Source organism: Dysidea avara, chromosome 4 (assembly GCF_963678975.1).
Source record: "Dysidea avara chromosome 4, odDysAvar1.4, whole genome shotgun sequence".
Taxonomy (NCBI): Eukaryota; Metazoa; Porifera; class Demospongiae; order Dictyoceratida; family Dysideidae; genus Dysidea; species Dysidea avara.
The window spans coordinates 31,492,515-31,519,352 of record NC_089275.1 but is presented as its reverse complement, the minus strand read 5'-3'; the positions used below and the strand labels follow the sequence as shown (position 1 = coordinate 31,519,352).

The 26,838-nt window shown below is 35.9% G+C and overlaps 1 protein-coding gene and 1 long non-coding RNA gene across 3 annotated transcripts; one reads left to right on the top strand and one right to left on the bottom strand.

Moving 5' to 3' along the window:
• Positions 1 to 7,925: 7,925 nt before the first annotated feature.
• LOC136253295 (uncharacterized) lies at positions 7,926 to 10,557 on the bottom strand. Of its 2 annotated transcripts, none has more exons than XR_010700053.1 (3): positions 10,434 to 10,557; positions 8,836 to 8,925; positions 7,926 to 8,640 (listed from the first exon to the last, which is right to left on the bottom strand). It is a non-coding gene; the product is annotated as an uncharacterized lncRNA (long non-coding RNA). The 2 variants fall into 2 exon arrangements; XR_010700052.1 differs by lacking the exon at positions 10,434 to 10,557 and adding an exon at positions 10,061 to 10,282.
• Positions 10,558 to 11,001: 444 nt separating this feature from the next.
• Positions 11,002 to 26,623, top strand: LOC136253759 (putative beta-lactamase-like 1). Its single transcript, XM_066046419.1, has 14 exons — positions 11,002 to 11,179; positions 13,191 to 13,376; positions 13,586 to 13,729; positions 13,986 to 14,110; positions 14,285 to 14,437; positions 15,638 to 15,772; positions 18,277 to 18,394; positions 19,867 to 19,945; positions 20,778 to 20,918; positions 22,261 to 22,370; positions 24,076 to 24,355; positions 25,372 to 25,499; positions 26,199 to 26,305; positions 26,380 to 26,623. The coding sequence occupies exons 1-14, from the start codon at positions 11,108 to 11,110 to the stop codon at positions 26,621 to 26,623; spliced, it is 2,022 nt and encodes a 673-aa protein (XP_065902491.1). The 5' UTR covers positions 11,002 to 11,107.
• The last annotated feature ends 215 nt before the right edge of the window (positions 26,624 to 26,838 follow it).

Genomic DNA, 26,838 nt, shown 5'->3' with positions numbered 1-26,838 from the left:
TAGATAGTTCAGCTGCAAACAAATCTCCCTGTAGAGAGATCAGCTAGAAGAAATTACCTTGTAGAGAGTTCAGCTACAAAGAAACCATCATTTAGAAAGTTCAGCTTCAAACAAATCTCCCTGTAGAGAGATCAGCTAGAAGCAGTTACCTTGTAGAGAGTGAAGCTACAAACAAATCATCCTATTGAAAGATCAGCTAGAAGAAGTCACCTTGTAGAAATTTCAGTTACAAAGAAATCACCATGTAGAGAGTTCAGCTCCAAACTAACCACCTTGTAGAGACATCAGCTAGAAAAGTTACCTTGTACAGAATTCAGCTACAAACAAATCACCTGTAGAGAGTTCAGCTACAAACAAATCTCCCTGTAGAGAGATCAGCTAGAAGAAGTTACCTTGTAGAGAGTGAAGCTACAAACAAACCACCCTATTGAAAGATCAGCTAGAAGAAGTCACCTTGTAGAAAGTTCAGTTACAAAAAGAAACCACCATGTAGAGAGTTCAGCTACAAACTAGTCACCTTGTAGAGACATCAGCTAGAAAGGTTACCTTGTAGAGAGTTCAGCTACAAAGAAACCATTCTGTAAAGAGCTCAGCTGCAAACAAATCACCTGTACAGAATTCAGCTACAAACAAATCACCCTGTAGAGAGATCAGCTAGAAGAAATTACCTTGTAGATAGTTCAGCTACAAACAAATCACCCTGTAGAAAGATCAGTTAGAAGAAGTTACTTTGTATAGAGTTCAGCTACAAAGAAACCGTAAAGAGCTCAGCTGCAAACAAATCACCTGTACAGAATTCAGCTACAAACAAATCACCCTGTAGAGAGATCAGCTAGAAGAAGTTACCTTGTAGATAGTTCAACTATACAAACAAATCACCCTGTAGAGAGATCAGCTAGAAGAAATTACCTTGTAGAGAGTTCAGCTACAAAGAAACCATCATGTAGAGAGTTCAGCTGCAAAGAAATCACCACTGCCCAAATTTCAAGGCAATAGCTCTTTCCAATCTGAAGTTATCAATTGTCAAAGTTGGCAAATTGGATGTGTGGAAGGCCCCTTTTCGCAAATCCGGTCACATATGTAGTATATGTGACCGGATTTACGAAAAAGGGTCTTCCACACACATCCAATTCTATGAACTTGAATGACCATACCTTTGTGCTCAAAGAAGATACTAACCTGAAATTTTGTTCATGCATTAACCTATGTTGTTACTCATCACTGTCCAAATTTCAAGGCAATGCTATTTTCCTATCTGACATTATGAACTGCCAAAGTTCGTAAATTGGATATGTGTGGAAGACCCCTTTTCGCAAATCCGGTCACATATATATAATTTGTACATTTACTGATAAAATATTTAAAGTGCATCTACTTCATCTTTTCTTCTTCCTGTAGTAAAGAAAAAAACATAGGTTAAAAAATTCCCAAAGCTGGCCATAGGCCGGCTTTGGGGTATACAAATACAAAAAGAAATGAAATCTAATCCAAAACAGCCAAGCTGTAAAAAAAGTGTGCAGCCCTCAGAAAGGCTATGATGAAAAAAGATGTGAAATCCAAGGTGGCGGCCAAGAAATGGCTGTGATGGTAGGTTAATGGTAAAAATTTTAATAACGACAATTCAGGTGAATTTTTGTGCCGCTTCACAAAATTTACCTGAATTGTCATTATTAAAATTTTTACCATTAACCTACCATCACAGCCATTTCTTGGCCGCCACCTTGGATTTCACATCTTTTTTCACCATAGCCTTTCTGAGGGCCGCACACTTTTTTTACAGCTTGGCTGTTTTGGATTAGATAATATTATCATACAATTCAATTCTACAGAAGTCAGTCATGTTGTTGCTGCTGCTGCTATTACTTCACAACACAACTGGTGCACTCTATACTGTGACGCCTGATGATGATTCCAACACCACATGTCATCATTGTCATAACCTACAACACTACCTGCTCAATACCACCAAATACTTCACTTCTAACACTCAACTACTCTTCCTACCAGGACTACATTACCTTAACAATGATCTCATCATACAAAATGTTCACAATATTTCACTCATTGGTAGTACAACTGATGGTACAACACCAGACACAGTCATACAGTGTGACCAATACATTATAACCATAGTCAGGTGTTCCAGAGTGACTGTGGCTAATTTAACTTTTGAAAATAACAAATGGAACATTATATATTTCCTCAAAATACTTCATTGTCATAATGTGTACTTGAGCCTTCTAATAAGTGATTTTATTGGAATAAATGCAATCAATGTTTATGGTCGTTCATCTATTTGTGATGTCAAAAATGCAATACTACACATTACCTATGAAGATGATGTAACAGTGAAACCAAATGATCACCTGTTGGTAATTCAAAATTATTGGACTACTAAAACTGTAGTCCAACCAAATTTACTGCAGCCAACTATACTAGTCTACTTGCTAGACATCTCCTACAGTGTAACTATCAACATCACTGACTCTACATTTGTAAACTATGAGCATACCTTGTTATTAGATATTGAAAGCCAAACTTGTGGGAACTACACAAACACCATTACCATAAGGAACTGCACATTTCTATATAACAGACAAGAAGTGGATCCACTAATATCTATTACTTTAACATTGTGTATACAAGAATGTACTAACATTACACAACCTGGCAACACAGGTATGCTGTTTGATAACTGTCTATTTATTGATAATGAGGTTGGTAGCTTTGAAGGAGAGCACATGATACGTTGTAAATGGCAAGCAGTGTACATTGATCAAAAGTTTAACAAAACAGTAACTAGTATAATATTTTATTATTGCACATTTCTTTGGAATGAAGCTCCGATTATATTCCATTTTAGGACAAGTAATGTATATACTGGTGATAATGAATCTATTTATATTGTTGGAACTAATTTTACATCAAACAGATTCCACTTGCAGCAAATGCTTGGAACACTAATGGAATCTGATGTACAAGTTAATTTAATAGGTCCAATCACATTTCACAATAACGTTTTTATATTGTTACTCAATGCTTCAGTACAATTTCAAGGCTACATAGAAATTTCAAAAAATCTATTGTGGTGTTTGTTGTCCACTCCACCTGAGAGCAGAGTTAACTTCATACACAACACTACACTAAATATTACTAACAACTTAGTGGATGAAGAATTATTTCACAAGGATACAAATTATGGTGAGATGATTCCAGCATGTCACTTCCAATTCTATACTAGTGACACTAAAAAATCAATTAATTCATATCAAATACTTATCCACAACACAACATGTAAAAGAGAATTTTCTGAAACAATCCAAAACATTAACTGTAAAATGCTTCCAGGGTCAGTATTTTACCACTCAAATCCTCTAGAAGTGTACCAGAAAACAATACACTTTACAAATGTCAGTGGCCACTATCCTCTATTTGATACAGGACTATTGTGCTATTGTGGAGATAAGAATTGTCGGACTAATACTCTGGGTCCTGTATACCCTGGACAAAGATTGATCATTAGTTTAAAACTTAACAATAAATTCAGAACAGCACTAGTGCTTCCTATTAATGTTGAAATGTACCACAGCTACCTACCACCATCACACTGTAAAGTGTCTTCTACAAGTGAAACTTTTAACATTGTAAAAAGTGACTGCACAAAATTGCAGTACACTGTGCTATCAAAAAATGAAGCATTTTGTGAATTGTTTATCAGCTCAAAATATGACAATCAAATAACTATATTCTATGTATCACTGCTGAAATGCCCATTGGGATTTTCTCTAAACACATATACAGAGATGTGTGATTGTGACCCAGTGTTGTATAGAGTGATATCCCAGTGTAGAATTAACAGCCAAACTGTATTACGTCATGCTAACTGTTGGGTAACTGCTGAATCTCATAATAACCATCACTATTATCACATGTCCTATACCTGCCCATACCATTACTGTCTACCTCAGCCATCAACACTTCACTTCTCCTCTCCTAACTCGCAATGTCAGTTTAACAGATCTGGTATTTTGTGTGGACATTGTCAACAAGGTCTTAGTGCTGTATTAGGCTCCACTCACTGTCAACAGTGTCCTAGTGTCTACCTCCTTCTCATCCTACCCATCATTGTTGTAGGCATCATACTTGTTATAATAATATTTCTTCTTAACCTCACAGTTACTGATGGAACTATTAATGGATTTATAATGTATGCTAATATCATTAGCATTAATGGCGATGTGTTCTTTACTGTTACTAATCCTGTTGGTACTCCAGCTTACACCTTCATCTCGCTAGCTAATCTTGATTTGGGCATTCAAACATGTTTTTACAATGGTATGGATGACTATGCTAAGATGTGGTTACAATTAACATTTCCTTTGTACCTCATCCTCATTGCTATGTCACTCATCTTATCAAGTCGTTACTCCACTACAATACAGAGACTCACTGCACGTAGAGCTCTACCAGTACTTGCTACCCTATTCTTATTGTCTTATACTAAGATATTACGTACTGTGTCCAGTGTCCTATTCTTCTACTCCACAATCACTCACCTACCTAATAAACACACTACACTAGTGTGGTCAGTAGATGCTAATGTACCATTGTTTGGAGTTAGATTTACTATACTCTTCATAGTGTGCCTCATTCTCTTCCTGATACTACTACCATTTAATATCTTACTGCTGTTCACAAGAACTTTATCAAGATTCCAATCAGTTAGTAAATTTAAGCCACTATTGGATGCTTATCAAGGGCCATACAAGGACAAGTTCTACTACTGGACTGGTCTACAGTTGTTATTGAGAGCTGTGTTCTTTGGAATAGCAGCTCTGGATAAAAAAACCTATCTAACTGTTGCAAGCATCATCACCATTGGAGTAATAGGACTTCATGGCTTTGTTAAACCATTTAAGAGCAACATTAAAAACTTTCAAGAACTACTATTTCTTGTAAACCTTCAAGTCATGTATATCTTCACACTGTCTGGTCTGGGAGTCAATGGAGTTGTAGTAATGATTGTTATGGTTGCTCTACAACTCGCCCTTATGGTCACTGGTAAGATAATCACTGACAAGTGTGCTGGAGTGATCAGGTGTATACCTCAGTACTCTAACACAATAATCAGGTGGATCGTGAAGGATAGAAAGAGATCAAATACAAAACTCAAACACCTATCTCTTAACAATATTCCTGAAGTGACCTATAATTATTGTGAATATCAAGAACCACTTGTTGCTGTAGATCAATGACAAACATTAATGTACTGATTCCAACTGAAGTATACAATTATATTATGTTACAACACTACTGTGAGATATACACATATAACCAAGTTGTGAATAAGGGTGTCTTCATCAAAAACAATGTTGTTGAAAAATATGCATATGTAACATCAAAGGGTGGAGGCCAAGAAATGTATGCAGTGATATTAATGTCAATTGATTTGTACCATTAAGATTACAAACCATTCTAAATGACATTAATATTACAGTTTACTACAGCCGTTTCTTGGCTGCCACCCTTTGATATCACAAACCAAATTGTTTTTGATGGCCACACTCTTGTTCACATCTTGGGTAATAAAAAGCAAGTACAAAGACAACTGCTGGCAGGGTTGGAGGATTACAAAAATAAAGTTCATGATGTCTAATCAAAAACAGCTTTAATCATTTTACTTTTCTAAAGGCAAATATACAGGTGAGGTTAAGATTAGATTTGTTGCTGCTGCTGCTGCTGCTGCTGCTGCTGCTGCTGCTGCTGCTGCTGCTGCTGCTGCTGCTGCTGCTGCTGCTGCTGCTGCTGCTGCTGCTGCTGCTGCTGCTGCTGCTGCTGCTGCTGCTGCTGCTGCTGCTGCTGCTGCTGCTGCTGCTGCTGCTGCTGCTGCTGCTGCTGCTGCTGCTGCTGCTGCTGCTGCTGCTGCTGCTGCTGCTGCTGCTAAAAAATTACTGAACACTATTTTATGAATTATGAATGCTCTAATAGGTCTAATACGTAGTTGAACACTCTATGTTTATAATAGGTGATAACTCTAATATGTCCATTGTGTAGCTAAACACTCAAATAAGATTGGTGAAAGCAGATTGAGACTAAGTTTGGTGAAAACAGTAACTGAATAGGTTTTCACACTGTTCTGGTGATGTACAAACAAAATTTATACCATTATTATATGTATCTTTCTGTTCAATTGTAGCCCATTAGATTCTTCTGTTTTGGATTGTTACTAACTCTTATGTGTGCTGAAAACTCCTTCAAATGTAATCTATCCTCAATGGATGATTTTCTTATACATATAGATTGACAGCATTTTTGTCAGATCATGGGACATAATATTACACTGTAATGGTATTTGAGTCCCTTTTCTGGCTAGTTACTCTGAGGATAACCCCACCACCATGGACTGCTCTGTACAGCCCTGATACTCTAGCTAAAAGGTTGTAAAATTTTGATCTCTCTACAATGTGAAAGTTGGTGAATAATAGTTTGCAACAAAATTTGAAGACCTGGTTGTGTAATGGCAACAAGTGATGGACCACTTGATAAAAGTTTACCTGATTCTAAAGTAGCTACTACTAATCTACCTAGTAAGTGTATTTTAAAATTATTACTTTAAAAATGAAGTAGCGATAGAAACTACTGAAACAAAATATGAATGATAGTACTGCAACAAAGTCCTGTGGAAATCCCAACATTGGAATTTCATAACAAGTCAAAGTAGGGATTTGTTGTAATGCTATTTCAATAGTTTTTATCATTAGAATCCTACTTCACTTTCAAATGAATAATTTTTAAATACATGTACAGTAGTTAGTTTTTTTATAGCATATAGCACACATGCGACTGTTCTATTAGAATATTGTACATGGTTTTTGTATTAGTGTAACTACTTTACTAGAGTGTTTCGAATGGGTGTCATACGACTGGCCTATAAAGTTTTACCAAGGAGCATAGCCTTTCCATGCCTCTGTTAACTGTGCTACCAGTAAGAGATTTGGTCAACATGATTGATCGCAATAAGTACATAATCAATAAGCTATTTGATAATGCAAAGGAGTTCAACCCCTAAAAGTATTACAAATCAGAGGAAAATCTCTGTAATTTCAATTAGCGGAGTCAAAATACCGAGGATCTTAGCCTCTTCACCAGTAGCAACAACTAACCCAACCCGAGAAGCAGCAGAGATAATAATAGCAAGCTGAGTGTGTAGCTAGTGCTTTAATAGAAAGGTCAAAATTGACAGAACATACACCCATGAGAAAAGTCAGGATGATATAATTGGTATAGTACAGTATACCACTAGGGAGAGATTAGTCAGAAACAGAAACACCTTGTTCACAGAGAGCACCTGGATGGTCCTGAAACAATGCATGAACATTTGAAACCAGTTTATCACGACGATGAATTACACAAAGGTCTGCGAGCACAGCCAGCTTCAAACTGATCAATCGGCAATCACAGAGAGACAAGTGCTACCAGAGAGGTGACAAACAAGGGACCCCAAACCATAAACATAAGCAACAAAAACTCGTGGAAAATAATTGCCAAACCCAGGGATGGCTGTGGCAGTACCTAGTTAAGCCAGTTACTAGCTACTGGCACTAGAGGAATGTACACTGGCAGTTGAGCATGCATGATCACAAATACTGGAGGAATATACTGTAATCTTAATAAGTAAAGGATGTGTGCCCTGAGCTCAATAATGGTCTGATGAAAGTGAAAGGCTTCTCACAAATTATGTGGGATTATCTGGCTGTGCACTTTCTGCCGAGCTTTTAGCGAAATCATATCTAAATAAAAGATTATAATTATTTATGATGAATGACGAGTTGGCCAAGGTGGCTGTGTTCTATACCATATGCGTATTTTGTACCGTACGCGTATGGTATGTACCATACGCGTATGGTACATACCATACGCGTACGGTACGATTTTCCGTACCATACGCGTACGGTATAGACATACGCGTATGGTACGTACCATATGCGTATTATGCCTTTTCTCAGTATCTTCTAGCCTTGCCATCACCTAGCTACAATGGGCTGTCTTTACAAGTATTTCTAGCTGAGCAAACTTAGAACACAACACAATAATCTGCTTACTACTGAGCTGTAACTATAAATTTATTCATCAGCACACACATGCATTTTATCCTAGCTTGCCATGCCCATGCAATACCCACTATAGTCCTATACTAATGTACCTAAATCTTATGTACATGATCTCACTCTGTCTGCAGAACTTTACATAAATGGTACTGTGGATGTATACTACTTTATACATTAGCTATCAGAAGTATGCAGATGGTCTTATATAATATACTCAATTATAAGTGTGGATAACTGACAATTTACAACAGAATTGGGTAAATAAGCAAGGAGAGCAATTACAACATGCATGGTAGGTAGCTAGTAAGTTCTAACTGAATTATACATATATGCATATACTGCTTGTGTAAAGCTAATAACTGGAAAAATGAACTTCGTAAGTGTCATCAGTTGTGCAACATGGCTCCTCACTGCATGTATTTGCATTTTTATATACTATATGTACACTCTTCTTCTTTTGAGGATCCAATTTCTTGTTTACTTACTTTTCTTGTTTATACATACTGTAAATAGTATATTCATCACACTGGACCTACAGCACAAATTAATGTGGATGTTGTTAACTTTAAAGAGTACATTCAGATAAGAGTAGCTAAACACATTGTCTTCCCATCCACAAGCATGACAGTAAGTAGCGAGTAGCTATACAACGCACTTAACAATAATAAAACAATGCTACTTAATATACATTCATTACTGAACTATACATTAGAACTCATAAACTCACCATAAAATCTCTGCCATGTTATGTTTTCCTACTTCATCTCAGCAGGCAATGCACATGCCTCATTCAATAGCAAAGATTCAGCGAACAGAACTACAGTTTAAAAAAATTTATTGCACAATTAATTACTATGCACATCAGTCTTATAGTATAGCATGTCTAATATTGCTATAAGCTGCATTTATAGGCAAAACAGACTACTGTATATAATATTATTAATCAATAACTGAAAGTACACAATAACAACTAACTCTTACAATTACAGTACACAATATTAATGTTACAGGTATGCATAAATTACATTATATTACATCATGTCACATCATTACATTACATCATTAACTCTATTATAGATATGAAGGAGGATTAGCATTTGTAATAATGGCCTAGTTTTTGAATTTTCATTGTATCAACAATGGATCATGAATCCAATAAGAAGCAATATATATGTAGCAATTGCAGCCACAATGTACTGTGTGGAAGAAAAAACAAAAATTAAAATTTGCCATACGTTGTCAGTGTGTGCAGTTGCTATGCAACAACTAGATAATTTGTGACCGGGTTTGCAAAAAGGTACCTTTTTCACAGACAAAATTTTACCCATGCATGCATATTTTGAAATTTGGGGTTTCGTAAGTTTTAGAACATATACCTTATAATTGCCTGCATGCAATTATCCATGAGTGTACAGTAGCTACTAGTATCTATCTGCATTTTGATACTAAGAGCAAGATTATCAGTGTAAGGAGTCAAGTGTTACACCATTTTGTTTGCTGGTATATAAAATGTGTGGAAAAAGTACCTTTTCACAAATCTGGTCATTTTAACTCAACTATTCTAAAGAACGTATACAGTATACCAGCTTGTGTACTTTCAAATCAATTACACTGTGGATAAATGAAGTCATTTATTATAAAAATGCAAGATGGAAATCCATGACAAATAAGGCAGTAGACAGCGGGACGAGGCAATAAATCAATATGTACAAAAGTCAGAAGACATCAAGAAAATAATCCACAGGTGCTTATACATAAACCATCATAATTATATGGGTGATGGCTCTGTTGCACGTATTTTGTGGAACTGTCAGATGCTTTGATGAAATGAAATGTTAAACAGACAACGAGATACATTGTTATAGCTAGATATACACCAATGCATGACTACGTATAAATTAAGACATATTATATTTAATCCCCTTCCTTTGATTTATACTTTTCAGACTTACACTGTATGCAGCTAGGTGTTATCATGTTTTTCGTAAAGCTTCCAACCCAGATGATTGACCTTTATTAGTTTTGACAATGTAGAATTTCATCAGATCCTACCAGATCAGCAGGACTTAACACAATTCAAGACTGGATCTGCCAACAGTGTGATGAATTCATGATTGTTTTTATCATATATTGTCCTAAATCAAGATGTCAGTTTCATCACTTATATATAGTCATGCGAGATATCATGCTATTCTTTTATTTTAAGGAATGCTTTATTTTAAATAGGTTTGCATCATGCAGTAAAGTAAATTATATCTTAATCACAGTAAAGCTAACTTGATCTTAGCTCTAGAGAATAGAACAGCTATAATCAGATCAACTTACCCTGCCACTCACTAGAATTGACACATATAAATTCAGCTTTTTTCCTTCCACTGCTATATGGAACAACTTGCAACCAGAGACTTTTGAAGCTTCATCTATCACCGTGTTTAACAACCTTATAAATGAACTGTAAAATTGTAATTAGGTAGCTGTATATATAGCTATATATTTTGATTTGTATATTGCATTTATACTCGATGTGTGAGGTCTTGCAATTATATAATAATAATAAATATATGATTGCTCTATTAGAGTATCTCGATCTTCACTGAACAGAAAGACTAGCTCAGTCCTCCCCCTCCCTCTTCCCCGAACAGAAATAAAAGCAGAGTGCCATCAGGCGTAGTCAATAGGTACGGCAGTACAAAAACCTTCTGCTTGATATTATACGCATACCAGGTTAGCTATACTCAGATGGTACGATTTTCCGTACCATACGCGTATGGTTGTACCGTACGCGTATACGCATATGGTATGTACCATACGCGTATGGTACAAAATACGCATATGGTATAGAACAGCTGTATACTGACTGGGTGTGGCCGTTTAGTTAATTATGGATCACAAAGCTGCTGTTTTTATGTAAAAGTAGTGAAACATATCGTGATAACAGGTGACAGATTTACGTGCTATACGCTGTAGCTAGCAAGGTTTATCAAGTTTCTAAGCGAGTCATGAACACGAAACGATCGATTCGGTCTCTCAGTCTGTTGCTGATATGTTTTCTGATGTCAGGATGCCATTGGGTAAGCATCTGCATATTATCAACATGTATTAAAATACATAAAGCGTATTACATCATTCACTCCCAGTAGCTATACCTAAACTATCCCAGAAAAACGATCCTGCTGTGGACCTGCAAATTAAACGAATTTTCCGCTATAGTCTTTAATCATCCCATTACTCAGTTCCTCCAACAGCTCCGCCTCTTTGTCTGTTACTAATCGCTGGACTGGACTACTGGATTGATATAATATATATATATATATATATATATATATATATAATTATATATATATAAATATATATATATATAATATGATAGCTAGACTACTGTGGTCTAGTCTCGCTAGCAAAAGGTCTTCAGCACTGCAATCAATATAGTCCGCTAACAAAAGCTGCCTTATAGGGTTTCCGACTTGACGGATAATCATACAGTATACGGTAGTACTGTAATACAAAAGTTTATAATATTCAATATTAACTCTTACTACTTTATATTATGAACTCTTGGTAATACCGTACTGTATATTAGGGATCATGCAGAACTGGGCTTTTTTAGCCAAAAATATCACCCTAAAGCCAGTCTCAATTCACAACCTGGCAGTACTGATTGGTTAGGCACAGCCAAGCCAAAAAAATATCTTCAGATCAACCCCAAATCCTTCCAAAAAGTTCTATGGAATTTTAAAAAATTTCTATTTAAAAGAATTTTATTCTGACTAACTACAGAAATTAATGCCTTCAGCAAAGCATAACTCTACAATGGATATGGCTACGGGCTTGATTTTTTCACTATTCAATGTCGTTTTGTCCTGAGATGTGCTTTCCAGTTCTTTTTGCTAACAACGCAAGGTGTCAATTTGTGATAGCACAATGCGGCTCCCCTGTGTGTAATGGAATGAATAAGTGAAAGCAAAGAATAATGGCCACCATTCAATCTTGAGTAGTTGGGGCTGGCAAATTTACCAGAATTTTGTGGTGACTGGTATGGATTGATTGCAGAGGTGCTTTTCCTACTGTTCTTTGTTTATAGTGCTGTATGTATAACAGGGTGGACATAGCTGATAGCAAAGCATAATGGCTACTTCACTTTCGAGTCGCATATACCTGGGGCACGCATTCAGATGAAAACATCAACTCTGGTGTCATTCTTTTGATGCGGTATGTGTGGGTTCACTAGTCATAATAATATAAACAAATTAAAAATTAGGAACTTTAATTTCGATTAGGGATTTTAGGAATAAAAAGTAGAGAAACAAGGGAGGTCGCCTACACCTGCAGATATACTAGTGGACATTTAATCCCTAATTCAGGCATGGGTATAGGCTGATACAGGGATTAACAACCTCCACTAGGTGTAGGTAACCTCCCTTGTTTCCCTACCTTTTATTTCTATGATCCCTAATAAAACTATTTTTCCTTATACTTGTAGTGCTAGTAGTCTGGTGAATAAAGTAGCAACTTTGTCAGCTTAAGCAGTTGCAAAGCACAATTATGTGACAAAGTTTCTATATAGTACATTCGATTCATTAAAGGCATGGGAAGTTATCAAACTTGGATATTTACAAAGGCATACACAGTATAACTTGACTTGTACACAAGATGTGAAATTGAAAAGCCTAAATATCACCCTACATATTGCTAAAAGCTTATAAAGTTTCAAACTGATAGGTCAATCGTATCACTTGTCAACTGATTCCAATGAGTTCACCATTGACCAAAGTACTGGTCTTATAACAACACTGAGGCCATTGGATAAAGAACTAACACCATTCACTATAGCCATACAAGTTAATGCTACTGACAGTGGCAACCCTCAATATTACATTAGGAGTTATGATTGTTTAATCTTGGAACATTGGAAAGGCTATAATAGCTGTTTTTGCACATACAAGACAGTACAATGTGTATAAATCCTGATGTAGGATTGTAGTATAGTACATTATGTATACATTAACTAGTTTTTGTGTACATGTAACTAGTACGTAAGTGACATGATTACATGTATGCATACTGTAACATATTTTATAATAGGGTTTATCAGAATCATTCAACTTGAGGAGTGTTTTGGACAATGAGAAAGTTACTGATCCACTCCCAAAATTTTGTCCCATTCATCCTGAGCCATTACCATTACCATCACCACTACCTGATCCTATCACTGATGCTCTCACTAACCTGAGTTCTCACATTAAACTTTTAATTGATGAACTTAGTGCAGTAAGTATAAATTATGCTGTGTTAATTGTTTAGCATAAATTATTTGTAATTACTGTCATGTAAGTTAAATATATACTGTAGCATTTTGATTAGAGATGATTATTTGCATAACAATCAAATTTTGCACACAATTTCATCATGTACGGTGTATTATTATTATGTACAGTTTATACTGTTGTATTACTACTCTTTGCTATGTCATCACACAGCCAGGGTTAGCAGCTGCTGTAGCATATCGTGGTGAAACAATACTGACTGTTGGAGAAGGTGTGATTAACAAGAAATCTACACCTGCACGTAAACCAGACAGTGACACTATATTCCGTATTGGGAGTATCTCCAAAGTGTTTGTGGTAAGAATATTGCACCATACCTTTAACTTGTGGTGTTGCTAGAATTAGATAAAGATTTCATATTGTAAAGTTTTGTAGTGTATGTATTCACAGGATTTAAGCCTTCTCACGGGTCCCTAGAGAGATAGTATTCACAGAATGTGTACAGCCAAAATACATGCACGTCAATATTAACTGAAGCAAGATGAATGCTATTAATTTTGCATGTGTACAGTATGTTATATATTGCATAACCTGTTTCTATGTTTCTCCTTAGATAATCACTTTGTTCCAGCTGTTAGAAAAAGGTCATGTTAAGTCCCTGGATGAACCTATCTCAAATTATTGTTTATCATTTTCAATTAAAAACCCCTACAAAATAGACAACGTTGTCACACTCAGGTTAGTTAAGGCACATACATTAATACTTTACTATCCAGTGTCTTGTCAATGATATTGATGCATATTGCTTTCATTAGTGCAACATTTCAATAGACATTTCATTTTCTTGTGCTTTATTGGGTGCACCAACTGACCAAGCATCTACAGTATTATGCTAATCAATAACTCTTGTAGACAAATGGCATCACAACTTTCAGGTCTACCAGACCAGCCACCTTGTCTTGGAGATTTTGTAAACAATGCTTGTCCTGCTACTACTCAAGAAATAGTTTCAAGGCTAAAGGATCAATATCTTGTATCACCATCATGGACTAGGCCATCATACAGGTATAGGTTGTTGTGCCTACCTATATTGTAACTGTAATGTTATTCATTAAATGAGTAGCAAAATGCATTAGTGCAAACAAACCAAGGGCTTCAAGATACTAAAAGTATATGTGTAAATTGTTCCACATAGCAATGGAATAGTTTTTGTCCATTATTTGGCTTTGTAATTTGGTTTGATTTAATGTCCGGTATGCAGTGTTGGGAGTAACGCGTTACTTATATAACGCGTTATGTAATATTATTACTTTTGTGTTAACTAAGTAACATAACGAAATAAGCTATAAAAACAGGAAATATAACTCAAGTTACTTTACTTACAAACATAACGTGCTACCTAAGTAATATAGTTACTGTAACAAATCTAATGTTACGTAATATTACTACTACAAGTAACAAAGTTACTAATCTCGTTAGTAATCCACTGAGTAACGCCTAGCCACAATGAAGTAATGAAGCCTACTGAATGAAGCTTATTATTCACCAGCTTCTTACTTATAATCAAGATTTGCACATTGTTGAACAACGCAATCGTGTAACGTGATGAGGTGGTAGTTTCACACGCGACAGTGGACACAAAGTAATATAATATGTAATATTATTACAGTTACTTTATTTTATGGGTAATATGTAACTGTATCTAAATAATTCAGCTGCAAGTAATATGTAACTAGTTCCTTTTAAAAAGTATCTTGCCCAACACTGCCGGTATGACAACCTTACAGGAAGATACGGTTCAGAGGAATGCAACTATGTATTACATATACACTGTATATGGTAATTACATGCATACATGAGCATATCTACAACTATAGTAGTTTTTGTATGCATATATATCACTTGAGTAGATAGTACAGTGTACTGTACTAGTATTGCATATGCACTTGAGTAGTTAGTACAGAGCACAGCTACCTCTCTAAACTACATTTTACACGCTGTAAAAAATTTTTAGCTGCAAATAATATCAGTAGCTACCTGCAGTAGCTATAAACTGTAATCTGTTTGAGATAAATTTTTAAATAAGAGTAATGTGAAACACACATCTGAGTATTATCAGTACAATGTTTATTTATATACTGATTTTTAAATTTATGTGAGAATAATTAGAAAATTTTAATAAATAATGCCACTAACTTGTCAAAGTTTACTGTAAAGCTAAAATACAGTGTATGCTCTTATATTATAATTATTTGTATGTTGCAGCAATCTAGCATATGCCTTATTGGGACGCTGCCTTATTCAAAAATTGTCTTCTTCCACCACTTATGAGAAATATGTAGAGAAGAATATTATTGAACCGCTGAACATGACCAGTACTGGATTTGAGTATACTGACAGGTACTAACTTGAACATGTGTACTTATGTGACTGGATATTGGAAAATCACCAACAAAACAAAAAATGGTCATACATAAAACAATTACATCTTGTGTGGTGTTGGGCTGCCGTGGCACACATCTTTGCTTTATTATTGAGTTATATATTGGTTACTGGTGAACACGAAGGGCTGAGATTATACAAGTACTTACTGTACTATAAGCCATTGAACCTATGACTCTAGGATCGACGTTTTAAAATGGATAAAGAAATTTAGCTAATTGTAACCAACCATGATTTGATCCACAAGAAATTGTTTTTTAATTTCTCTTTCAGTTTATGGTTTACCGTACAACCTTGAACATTCAGCCTTTTGTTGGATTATAGTGTGACAAGTTAACACATTCATACATTGCCTCAACACAAAGTGTATCTCCTTAAATTGTGCTAATACTTCTATCATTATAGTTATGACCCACAATAAAGGAGTCATCTAATTATATCATTGTTATTTTAACTGCTACATTTAGTATTGGGTTGCTCTTAACTATATGCATCAATTTTATGCATCTTTATGGTATGCAGGAGCAAAGTACTTAGTTAAGGTCATAAAGCTGCACAAAGTTAATTGTATTGTTCTGATCCTACTAACTATCCCAAATTGACCAGATGACAAGGCTTCACTTTGATGTGGCTGGCTGTGGGCACAAGCCTGGTTTACTAAAATTGGTATCGCAAAAATGTGTATGTGTACCTAATGTACCTACTGTATCTGCCTATGTTTGTCTATATGCACCCACATGAGCAAGTCCATTTACAGCCAGTATATGACGAGAATCAAACACTAAATGAAGCCTGTATTAAACTTCAGCATACAGGGGTAAAAGAGCTTTGCAGTCTTTTTTGTTGGTTTGAAATACAGGTGTAGTAATGCTCAAAATTTTACCTATTATGCTTTTGAGCAGTGCTAAAAAACACAAGCCTATTATGCTCAAAACTATGCTTTCAAAAATGTTTATGCTTAAGAATGGCTAGTTTATTAAAGCGCACTAGTGTTTCCTGACTGCTCTATTAGAGTATCTAAATCTTTTTACAAAATGTGAATAACCAAGAAATGGCTAATCAAGTTATTTTATGTGTTTCTAAATATGAAATGCATTAATAATGTGTATTGGTGGTGAAGATTTGTTTTCTCTCAGGCACACTCATTGCGCATTTTAATTAAATTTTAGAATATCGTCCCTATTATGCTAGCATTATGCTTGATGCTGTTGGTAACCTATTACGCTTTAAATTATGGTGGCATAATCGGCCAGGGCCTAGTAGTGATTCTTGTGAATGACCTTCCCATTAAGTTCTCCAGGTATTTAATGACCAAAAGCACCACACTCAGGCTACCAGGAAAAGTGTACCTTGAAAAAAGAGCAAGTACATACCCTATACGTATGTGTGAACAAATGATGGACAAGCTGTATTCCAGTGTCTGAGCTTTTCAATAAAAATATTCTGTGTTAGTAAATTCACCAATAGAATAAATTAAAAGCTTGTAATTGCTCCATTATTGGAATTACAGGTAGTTACTTTGCTCAGGTTAGCAATTTTCGGCTAAACAAAAATATTTGATGGTTTCATTGTTAACTTAAAAGTATAAACCACTTCAAAGTCAACATAACAATGACATAATCAAAACCATAACCCCTCCTTAAAGAAAATATGGCACAACTGAGTTAAGAACCATCTAGTAACCTGGATTGTTTGAAAATTACAAATGCTTCTAGTTGCAAGTTTGTACATGTACTGAGAGTGACTTTAGAACATTAGGGTTTGCAGAGTCTCAGTGACCTTTCTACATATGCTTTGTGGTGAGCAGTATGTTTCACCCAATGCAATATAATAGACAAGTGTAACTATACCCATACAAAAGTGGCTGTCTCAACTAAGTAACAGATTGAAAGTTATATAGCAACTATAAAGAACTGAAGTGGAGTATCACAATGATGCAACAGTAATAGTGTATAGGAGCCCTGCAGTTTTAATTTAATAGTACTATGCATGTTAAAGTATGTAGCTGCTTCCAATACAGTTAGCTATAGCAATTTATGTGAATACTAAATAACTACATGTTCAAAAACTTATGGTTTACTCCACGTGAGTGAATCTAGCTGAATAAAGCTCAGGAATGACTTTGAACTTTTAAATCTCCACAATGTAAAACAAGAAATGTCTACTTGCCCTCATGCTTTTTTGAAAAATCTCTTTGATGTTAAACTGTGAATCAACTTTGCTTGGCCTTACCTATTAAACCGGATCAGTACAATAACTAATGTTCATAAAGTGATTGTCAAATTTAATCTTAAAATCATTAATGGAGGTAGACTGAACAGGTAGGTGTTTTGAATAAGTGAACAAAGTAACCTAAAGTACGTCATGTATAGCAGATTGTAGTCAGTGCACAAGTTATCCCAGCCTGCTACACTGCTATAAGCAATAATCCTGCATATACAAGCACACTTTTTAATACTTAGTGTTAAAGCAAGAACTGCTACTGGATATGATGCAGGAGGGTATGAAGTATCTCTTTATGACTTGGGATGGGCAGCACCTGCTGGACAAATGTACTCTACTGTGAATGATATGATGAAGGTACTTACTTGCTCTATGGATATTATTATTGTTAATTATCTGTTAAAGAAGTATTAACCACATTGTTCGGGAAAAGTGATGAGACAGCTAATAGATGTTTTGAGTGGAGTACTGTATCTGTAGCCTTTCCATTCATAGTGTTATACTATTCCTGGTCGCATTAAGGCCAGCAAAACTATTTTGTGCTAGCCACAAACCTATAAAGCCTATTGTGAATTCAAGTGAAATCACCACTGCTACAGACAGTACTTTAAATTGATAAACTACATATCATAGAGCAAAGTTTGCTTGTATGGAGGTTAACTGTTGCAACATTTATACAGCCTTAACTTCTTTCAAACTTAGTGATTGTTAATAAAAAAATTTGCTGACGTGGCTGTGGACTGACATGCTGTAACCTATACATTAAACCCACCAATGGGTAAGCTCATGAAGAAACAAGGAATGTACCTGCAGTTGATCTAAGGCTGGCTGTGCCGCTGTGTGTGTAGGTGGTAAGCCTTAAGCCCGTGATACTTTACTTACCTTAGAGCAAGGCAAGCCATTTTGCAATTTTGAACTTTTTGTATACTTTTATTAAGTGTTTTTTGTCTGTAACGGAAGGTTTGTGCAATGAATTGGATGATGTAATGCATGAAGGGTTGTTGTGCAACAATCCACCATGCAACAGGATAACATTGTCACTGATGGACAGCAGCCTTACAAATGCCAAAGTATTTGACACAAGCTCACTGACACAACAAGCCAATTTCAACAAAAGTTGTTGGCTAAGACATTATCCATACGTACAGTACATTCATATGTATGCATTTGTCCATCAACTTTGTATGTGCAAATACAGAGGCACATTAAGTAATCATTAACTAGGAGATAATTGTGACTGGATTTGAGAAAAGGTACCTTCTTCACACACAGAATTTGACCACTTTTTTGAACTTTGAAGCTAATTCACAACTTTTTGATCATTTCATATAATTGTATGAAATTTTCCATGAGTATAACCACTGTATGTGGCTGCATGTTGATACTAAGCGCAAGTTAATCAGTGTAAGGAGTCAAGTGTTACATCATTTTGTTTGCTGGTATGTAAAATGTGTGGAAAAGGTACTTTTTCGCAAATCCGGTCACAATTATGCATGTGCATGGCATGCCTCACATGTACTATAGATTGGTTTGAAAATAATGTAGATTTTATGTGTTATTGTCTACGGGTGAATTGACTGTGGTGGAATGGTATGGTTATGATATGTTGTACTACTGTAATTTGTTTGAATTAACTAGTGTTTATACAGTGGTTAGCTAGCAAGGCTAAAAATGACTTGGTTTTTAGATGTAGTGCAACTACAATATTAACCTTGTATAATTGTAGTTAATTACGTAACAATTGCACAAGAGTAAGTATGGCAAACATACAGTATGTATACAGTGTACATATTCAGCAGTATCGTTTTCTATATATTTAATTTTTTTAGCTTGCACAATTCTTCAATTCATTTGGACAAGGCTATGGCATTCTAAGTCCTGACTATGTGAAGCAAATGTTACTGCCTGGTAGGTGGTTAATTTAAGCTCTATATGGATACAGTAGAGCTCATACAACTTCTAAAGGTTATAACATGCAATCATTACAATGATTGCTCTGCAAGTTCCTGTAATGCTTTTCTGAAAATGGTTCTCAAAATAGTACCATGTATATAGTAGCATTTTAGCATCCTTCAAATTAATACACAATTAGAAATTACTAATATTGACCCAAGACGTAACAGTGAATGATTGCATAGTTCTCAAATTATTCCAAATTTTCGTGACTTGTAATCAGAACGTTTATCAAGATTTTGAAGCAGATATTCTACTAGACATGAAAGATGGTTATTAGTTGGCATAATGCAGCTTAGTGATATTGCAAAAAATTATATTTTGCTAAACTGTTCTATTACAGTAGGTGACTGCTCTATTATATCCCCTAAATCTCAAAAATTTCACCCCATTTTTATGCTCAAAATCTGGTATTGCTGTTGTTGACTCAAGTTTAGGGCATGGCAGAGGATGAGTGTTAATCACTAAGATATATATTTTTCAAATGTTGTAACTAACTGCCTTGTAACCAAGTGAAATTTGCTTGCAAATACTTTAATGTTTAATGGCTTCTATAGCAATCTTAATTTTTTTGTTGTGAAGTTATATTGCATGTTGTACCTACGTGTTTATATATTATTATACTGTCAGACAAATAGACACTGAAACTGTTGACATTATTTTGATGTTTATAGTGGTGAAATATTGGCTCTACACAAGAGCATAATACTCATTCCTCAGTTTCAATAGCCTCGTTCCTAATAATACTATGTTGATAATACTGTTATGCATGTTATTTGTCCTTCAGCATTTATAGATTATGATGGTGTAACAGTGTGGGGGACACCTTGGGAGATGGCGTTTCTAGATTCTTATCTTGTTCGTAGTAAAGGTGGCATCATTACTGGATATAGTGGCTTAATGACATTCCTCCCTGAGCTCCAGTTAAGTATGTTATATTATTATGGGATAAATGTATAATAACATTACACATAGCCACATTCGTACAGTTGATAGCTACACAAGTGCATAGACATACATACTTAATACATGATGATGAGATATACTGAAACATAGCAGTCTTCAAATATATTGCTGAAGATGTTGTATATTCTACCATAGATAATGCACGAACATGGATTGGAAACGCCCGTATTATTTACGTAGTGACGTCATAGACCATCCTCGTTACGGTGCGCGAAAAGTTTACAGTCGTTACAGGTGGAACATTTTGCATTTCTTGTAAGCTACAAATACGTGTTTATTGGTTACAACTAGGTTACAAAGCACCTACACTAATTGGAGGCTGGACTGGTTATGGACACTGGCGAGTAGCAAACAACAGCGTAACAAGATGCAAGTTAAAAGGTGAAGTATAGTGTTTCATAACGGTTGGGCAAATTTCCTGAAGAAATAGAAAGTGCAGCATCGTTTGTTTGCTGTTCTTAGCTTCACTTGTAGCAGGTAGAGTGGCTTTAGCTAACCAGATATCCAATGTTTCACTGTATACTCAGACTGTTTGGATAAAACAACAGAAAACAGGCACTACTTTGGGCAATTGTTTTACACAAGTCGAACAAGTCTTTGGCTAAAAATCCATTTCAGTCTACCAAACATTTATTTGGTTGTGGCATAGAGGCTATGTTAAGATAGCTGGTAACGATGCTGTTGAAATATTTGCTAACGCGTACCTGCCAGTATCCACCTGTCGCCAATGATATTCCCTCCAATGTCCACAGACAAGCTGTGTTCTTGTTCAGTACAAAACGCTACACAATAAACAATGTAAAAGGAATGTCCACGCCTTGAAACTAGCCTTCAAACAAGCGAGAGAAAGCCAAACAGCCACCCAGTACATTTCAACAAATTTTCCAATGTATTGGCGCACCGTAACTAGGATAGGTAAATAATTTCACGGGCGTTTCCAATCCATGTTCGTGTATTATCTATGATTCTACATAATTATGTGCGATTCTATATAGCAGTAGTGCTGCATTTGTGTACACAAATATCTCTCATGTATGTACAAGAGTAACTGTTCATGTAGATTTGATGAGCAGAATGGTTATGCCTATTTATACGTAGGTAAAAGTCTAACTTTTATACCTAATCCACACTTGCAGAGTTTATTATAAAAAGCTAGATACAGTAACTATAATGAATGAGGGATGTTTACATTTAAGTACCAATGGCTGCTGCTGTATATACCACTACAATTGTGTGCATTTTGCTTTGTCCTCATGTTAATTGCTAACAGTATATGATATAAAATCTACATGTTTTGTGCATAGGTTACATCATTTTGATCAGTGGACAAATTCCATTAACTGGTGTTCTAAGTTATCCATATGACTTACTGATCAATGCTTTTGTACCTGTTTTGTCTAATATGCAGCCAAATGTAAGTATGTAGTAATAGCTGATCAGTTACTAAATGTGATCACTCTGCATCAGTATTAGGTAATTGATTGTAATCTTTACATAACTGTGACCAGCTCTGTGAAAACTAATCTTACTGCCCTTCAATCACCTGATTTTAACAAAGCATATACAGTACAAATTCTGGATCATATTGAAATAATTGTTTATAATTATTAGCTCAAAACTTTTACAAATAAATGATAATGCATATTTATTTTAGTCTGCTGACAAATATCATTTTAATAGTTCACACAGAAAAGAAAATAACTGCTGTGCAGTAGAAAAAATATTGGCTATAGGAATTTTTGTTAGTTGTACGTATATATATTGTATATGTACCTTAGGAGATTTTTTTTTAAGCAATGATCTAATACTGAATTTCTGAGAGCATTTAAAGGTTGTGTTTTCAATTTTTAACCTGGGAAAATAAACATTCTGAGATTGAATCTGAGAGCATTTTTGATAAGTTTTGTGTACCATTTTAATAACAAGTTTAACGTATAATAAGTATGGTGCAGTAGTCACTCATAACTTTAGGGGTGAGTCTGAGATTTTAGGGGGGAAGGTTCCCCTAACAGCCTTAGAATAAACACTGGACGAGCACCAATATAGGGTGGAGGGGAGGGCATGAGGTTGTTTACAAAATTAAAGAGCAGCAAGTAAGGATGAATTAGACTGCCATTCAAGTCTCAAAACTGGTTTAAAGTGAAAGTAAAAGTAAATTACAGTACAGGTCTTTATTCAATACCACAGAGCTGTACAGCAATGCTAGTTTTATTCCCCCAGGTTGGCCAGAGCTCCATTAAGGTCCCAGACCACTTGTATGCCTTGCCATTGGGTTTGGGAAAAGTTGCCAGTGAAAGCAGACCATGTACTTAAGCAGGACTGATTTTGCCAGTAAAATTTGATAGTGTATTTATGTAGTTTTGTGTTTGCGGTGAAAAATCAAACCTGCTGTCATGGGCAATAAAACCAGTTTTCCTAGACCCAGTTACATAAATTATTTGTATGTGGCTATTGGATTTTTAGAGATGCATGCCAGCCACTATAACTATACGTAGGAAAGCCACTAGCTGACTAGGGCACACAGTAGATACACGGATATTCTTTTGTATGGTTGCCAATATGCAACATACACTTTTAGTGAACCCACTCCCATACCACTTATGGTTATGTATGTCTGTCTTAGTATATATATATACACACATTGATGTTATTAGTAGATAACACAGTATTAAGTATGTAGCTATCAGTACAGATAGTTCATATATAAGTAGCACATATCAGTCAAATTTTGAATCTGTTACCGAGAATTATTTTCATTGAAGTACTATTCAGCAAGCACTATAGTAGTTCAAGTAAAATAAAATAACATAGTGCTACATATAGTTATGCTTTAGGACTAGAAGACTATGTGTATGCATGCGTTTATGCTTCATAGCATGCTAGTAGCGTGTGTGGATACAATTTTCAAGAAGATCCTTTTCTTTTTATTGCTGAAGGTATTTTAATTTTATTAGCATATTTATTTAGAATATTTTGCATTTACAAAAATGAACATTTAATATCAGAATCCACTTGAGTAGTCATAGTATTCTACTGCTATGCAAATTCGGATTCCATACTGGTACAACCCTACGTATGTTTTGACATGGTTTACTGTGTATCACTCATTCTCATTATAGTATCCTGCTCCACACAACCCAGAGGCTTACATTGGAGTTTACCATGATAAAGCAGGGCAATTCAACTATACAGTTTTTCAATATGAAAATCAGTTAGCCTTACAGATAACTCCGACTGTTGCCGTATTCCTATCCTATTATGATGATCTTCTCTTTCAAGCAAAGTTACCTCCCGTGTTGCCTTGTGTATTATATGAAATAAGTGCTGCCAATAATCAGTGGGTGTATTTTGATAAGATTGATGAGCAGACTGGAAAAAGTCCTGGATTTACCTTTCCTGGTCAGTATGGTGCAGATACATTCAGTAGAATTGCCTAGCGATCACACTGTATGTAGATAAAGTGAACATTATTTGACAATGTTTTGTTACTCTTATATCTGTATTGTGAGAATTTGGTTATAGCCATTAATGCTTGGTTATGTTCATATAACAGTTTACAATTGTTTTGTTGACTTTTTATTTATTTTTCACCATAGGAAGCGGAAATGGAGGCAGGGGAAGCTAGGGCCCTTTGGTCTGCCAAGCCCCCTCCCCATTTACGAAATACATAGTGCTGAAAACTGAAAAAAAAAAAAAACAGTTTTAACACTCTAAATTAAAAGTAATGGCAGTTACAGTTGCTACTAGATTGCAGAATTTGCAAATTTGGTTTATGCACTCAAATTGTGTATGGTGCTTGCATGGTTGCTTTATTAGAATGAATGACTGTTGTAATGGAGTACATGTACATTGTGAATAATATTGAGCACTTATGAAATGCATGCATGAGTGTCTGGTCCACAGATTAACTTTTGCTGGAAAACTGAAGTTATTCAGCCTATTATGCTAGCATTATGCTGGCATAATAGGCTAATCCCTAAAGCTTGGTTTGTCAAATTCAGTCACATATTAATTTAGTTCTTCAATCTCTATAACTCTACTAAAAGTGCAATATTATTGATTGCTTACACTAAGAGCACATTCTTCACAAATCACCTACACGTATAGCTCTCCTTTAATAATTGCTGCATTCGTTATATGGCAGGCAGACACCAGAACAATAACACTGCTTTAGGATGAAATATTACATGCTATACTTCAAAAAAAGTACCCCACCCATAATACCCATTATTGTTGGGAAACTTCCTACTGTACAAGCATAAATTAAGCATTACATGCACCTTGCATCATGGCAACACGAATAATGCTACATATAATAATACATGAAATTAACTCACTCCATGCTAATGAAACTTACCAACTTGTGAATAAATTGTGATTAATTAACTACCAATAATTGTATCATTCCCTGGTAGGAATCCCTGGCCTGATTTCACGAGAGGTTAAATCTACCTTTCAGAGCATAGTTGGAGATACTGATGTTACAAGAACAATTTCTAAGTTGCAGAAAGTAGCATGCACTTCTAAGCTCTCGCAGGATCATGTGAAGTGTTCTGCCTTCTACAATTTACACTGATACTTGGATTACTTGCTTTAAGTTGCTTAGTTATTAAATGAATGTAAAAGTATCTGTAATGCTGTTGTCTATATCTCCATACGCGTGTATAATTAGGTCATTCAATTATAGCATGGTGAACATGTTACTGATTTCTGTTAATGTTTAGTCACGCTACCACTCACCTATTTACGTGCTCTGTTCCTCGGATCTTCATTCTTCACCTCCAGGAATCCATTGATTGAGGAGGGTGTTTGGTAAGTGCCAGGGGGGGCCTCATCTGCCATGGTATACGGCCTAGGCAAGGTTATGTAATTCCAGCGGGGCCAAAGTAGGAAGTACTTTTGGTTTATTGATGCTTGGGTAATGAAAGAGTTTAGAGCAGAGAAGCGTCTCTGTCCTAAACTCTTTACAATAGAGGAAAACATGAGAACCTAGTGGATAAGGCAGATATCCTAAGTGAGGCCCCCTTGCTGTCTCAGACTCCTCTAAGGAGAATGGACGAACTGCTTATAGCAGCAGTAGGTGATGTGTTGACCTGCGGGTCACCACTAATTTGTGTCACGTGGCTTTAGCCAGATTGTGACAGCATCAACACCTGTGCGCAGGTGCCAGATTGTGATGACAGCATCAACAGCTGTGCACAGGTGCCAGATTGTGATGACAGCATCAAACACCTGTGCGCAGGTGCCAGATTGTGATGACAGCATCAACACCTGTGCGCAGTTGGTACAATGGTCAGGACGTGACGGTTTTTTCCAGAGTTGTCAATATCCACTGTTGAGAGTGGCACTGTGTGAAATAGCATTGACACGTGATAGTAGCACTGAGGTCTCTCTATGGTGGTTAGCTGGTTGGTACTCTATAGCTGGGAAATGTTTGATAGTGCTCATGACAGAGAGTGTCTTCTTGTGGATGGGAGAGTGTCTCCTAATACTGATCTGGATGGGAAAGCGTCTCCAGCTAGCAATCTGGTTGGGAGTGCATCTCTAGTTAGCAATTTGAATGAGAGAGCTTCTCCTAATACTGATCTGGATGGGAGAGCATCTTCAGCTAGTGATCTGGTTGGGAGAGTCTCTAGTTGGCGATTTGCATGGGAGAGTGTCTCCTAATAATGATCTGGATGGGAGAGCATCTTCAGCTAGTGATCTGGTTGGGAGAGCGTCTCCTGGTAGTGATCTGGATGGGAGAGCGTCTCCGGCTAACAATCTGGTTGGGAGAGCATCTCTAGTTGGCAGTTTGAATGGGAGAGCGTCTCCTAATAATGATCTGGATGGGAAAGCGTCTTCAGCTAGTAATCTGGTTGGGAGAGCGTCTCCTGATACTG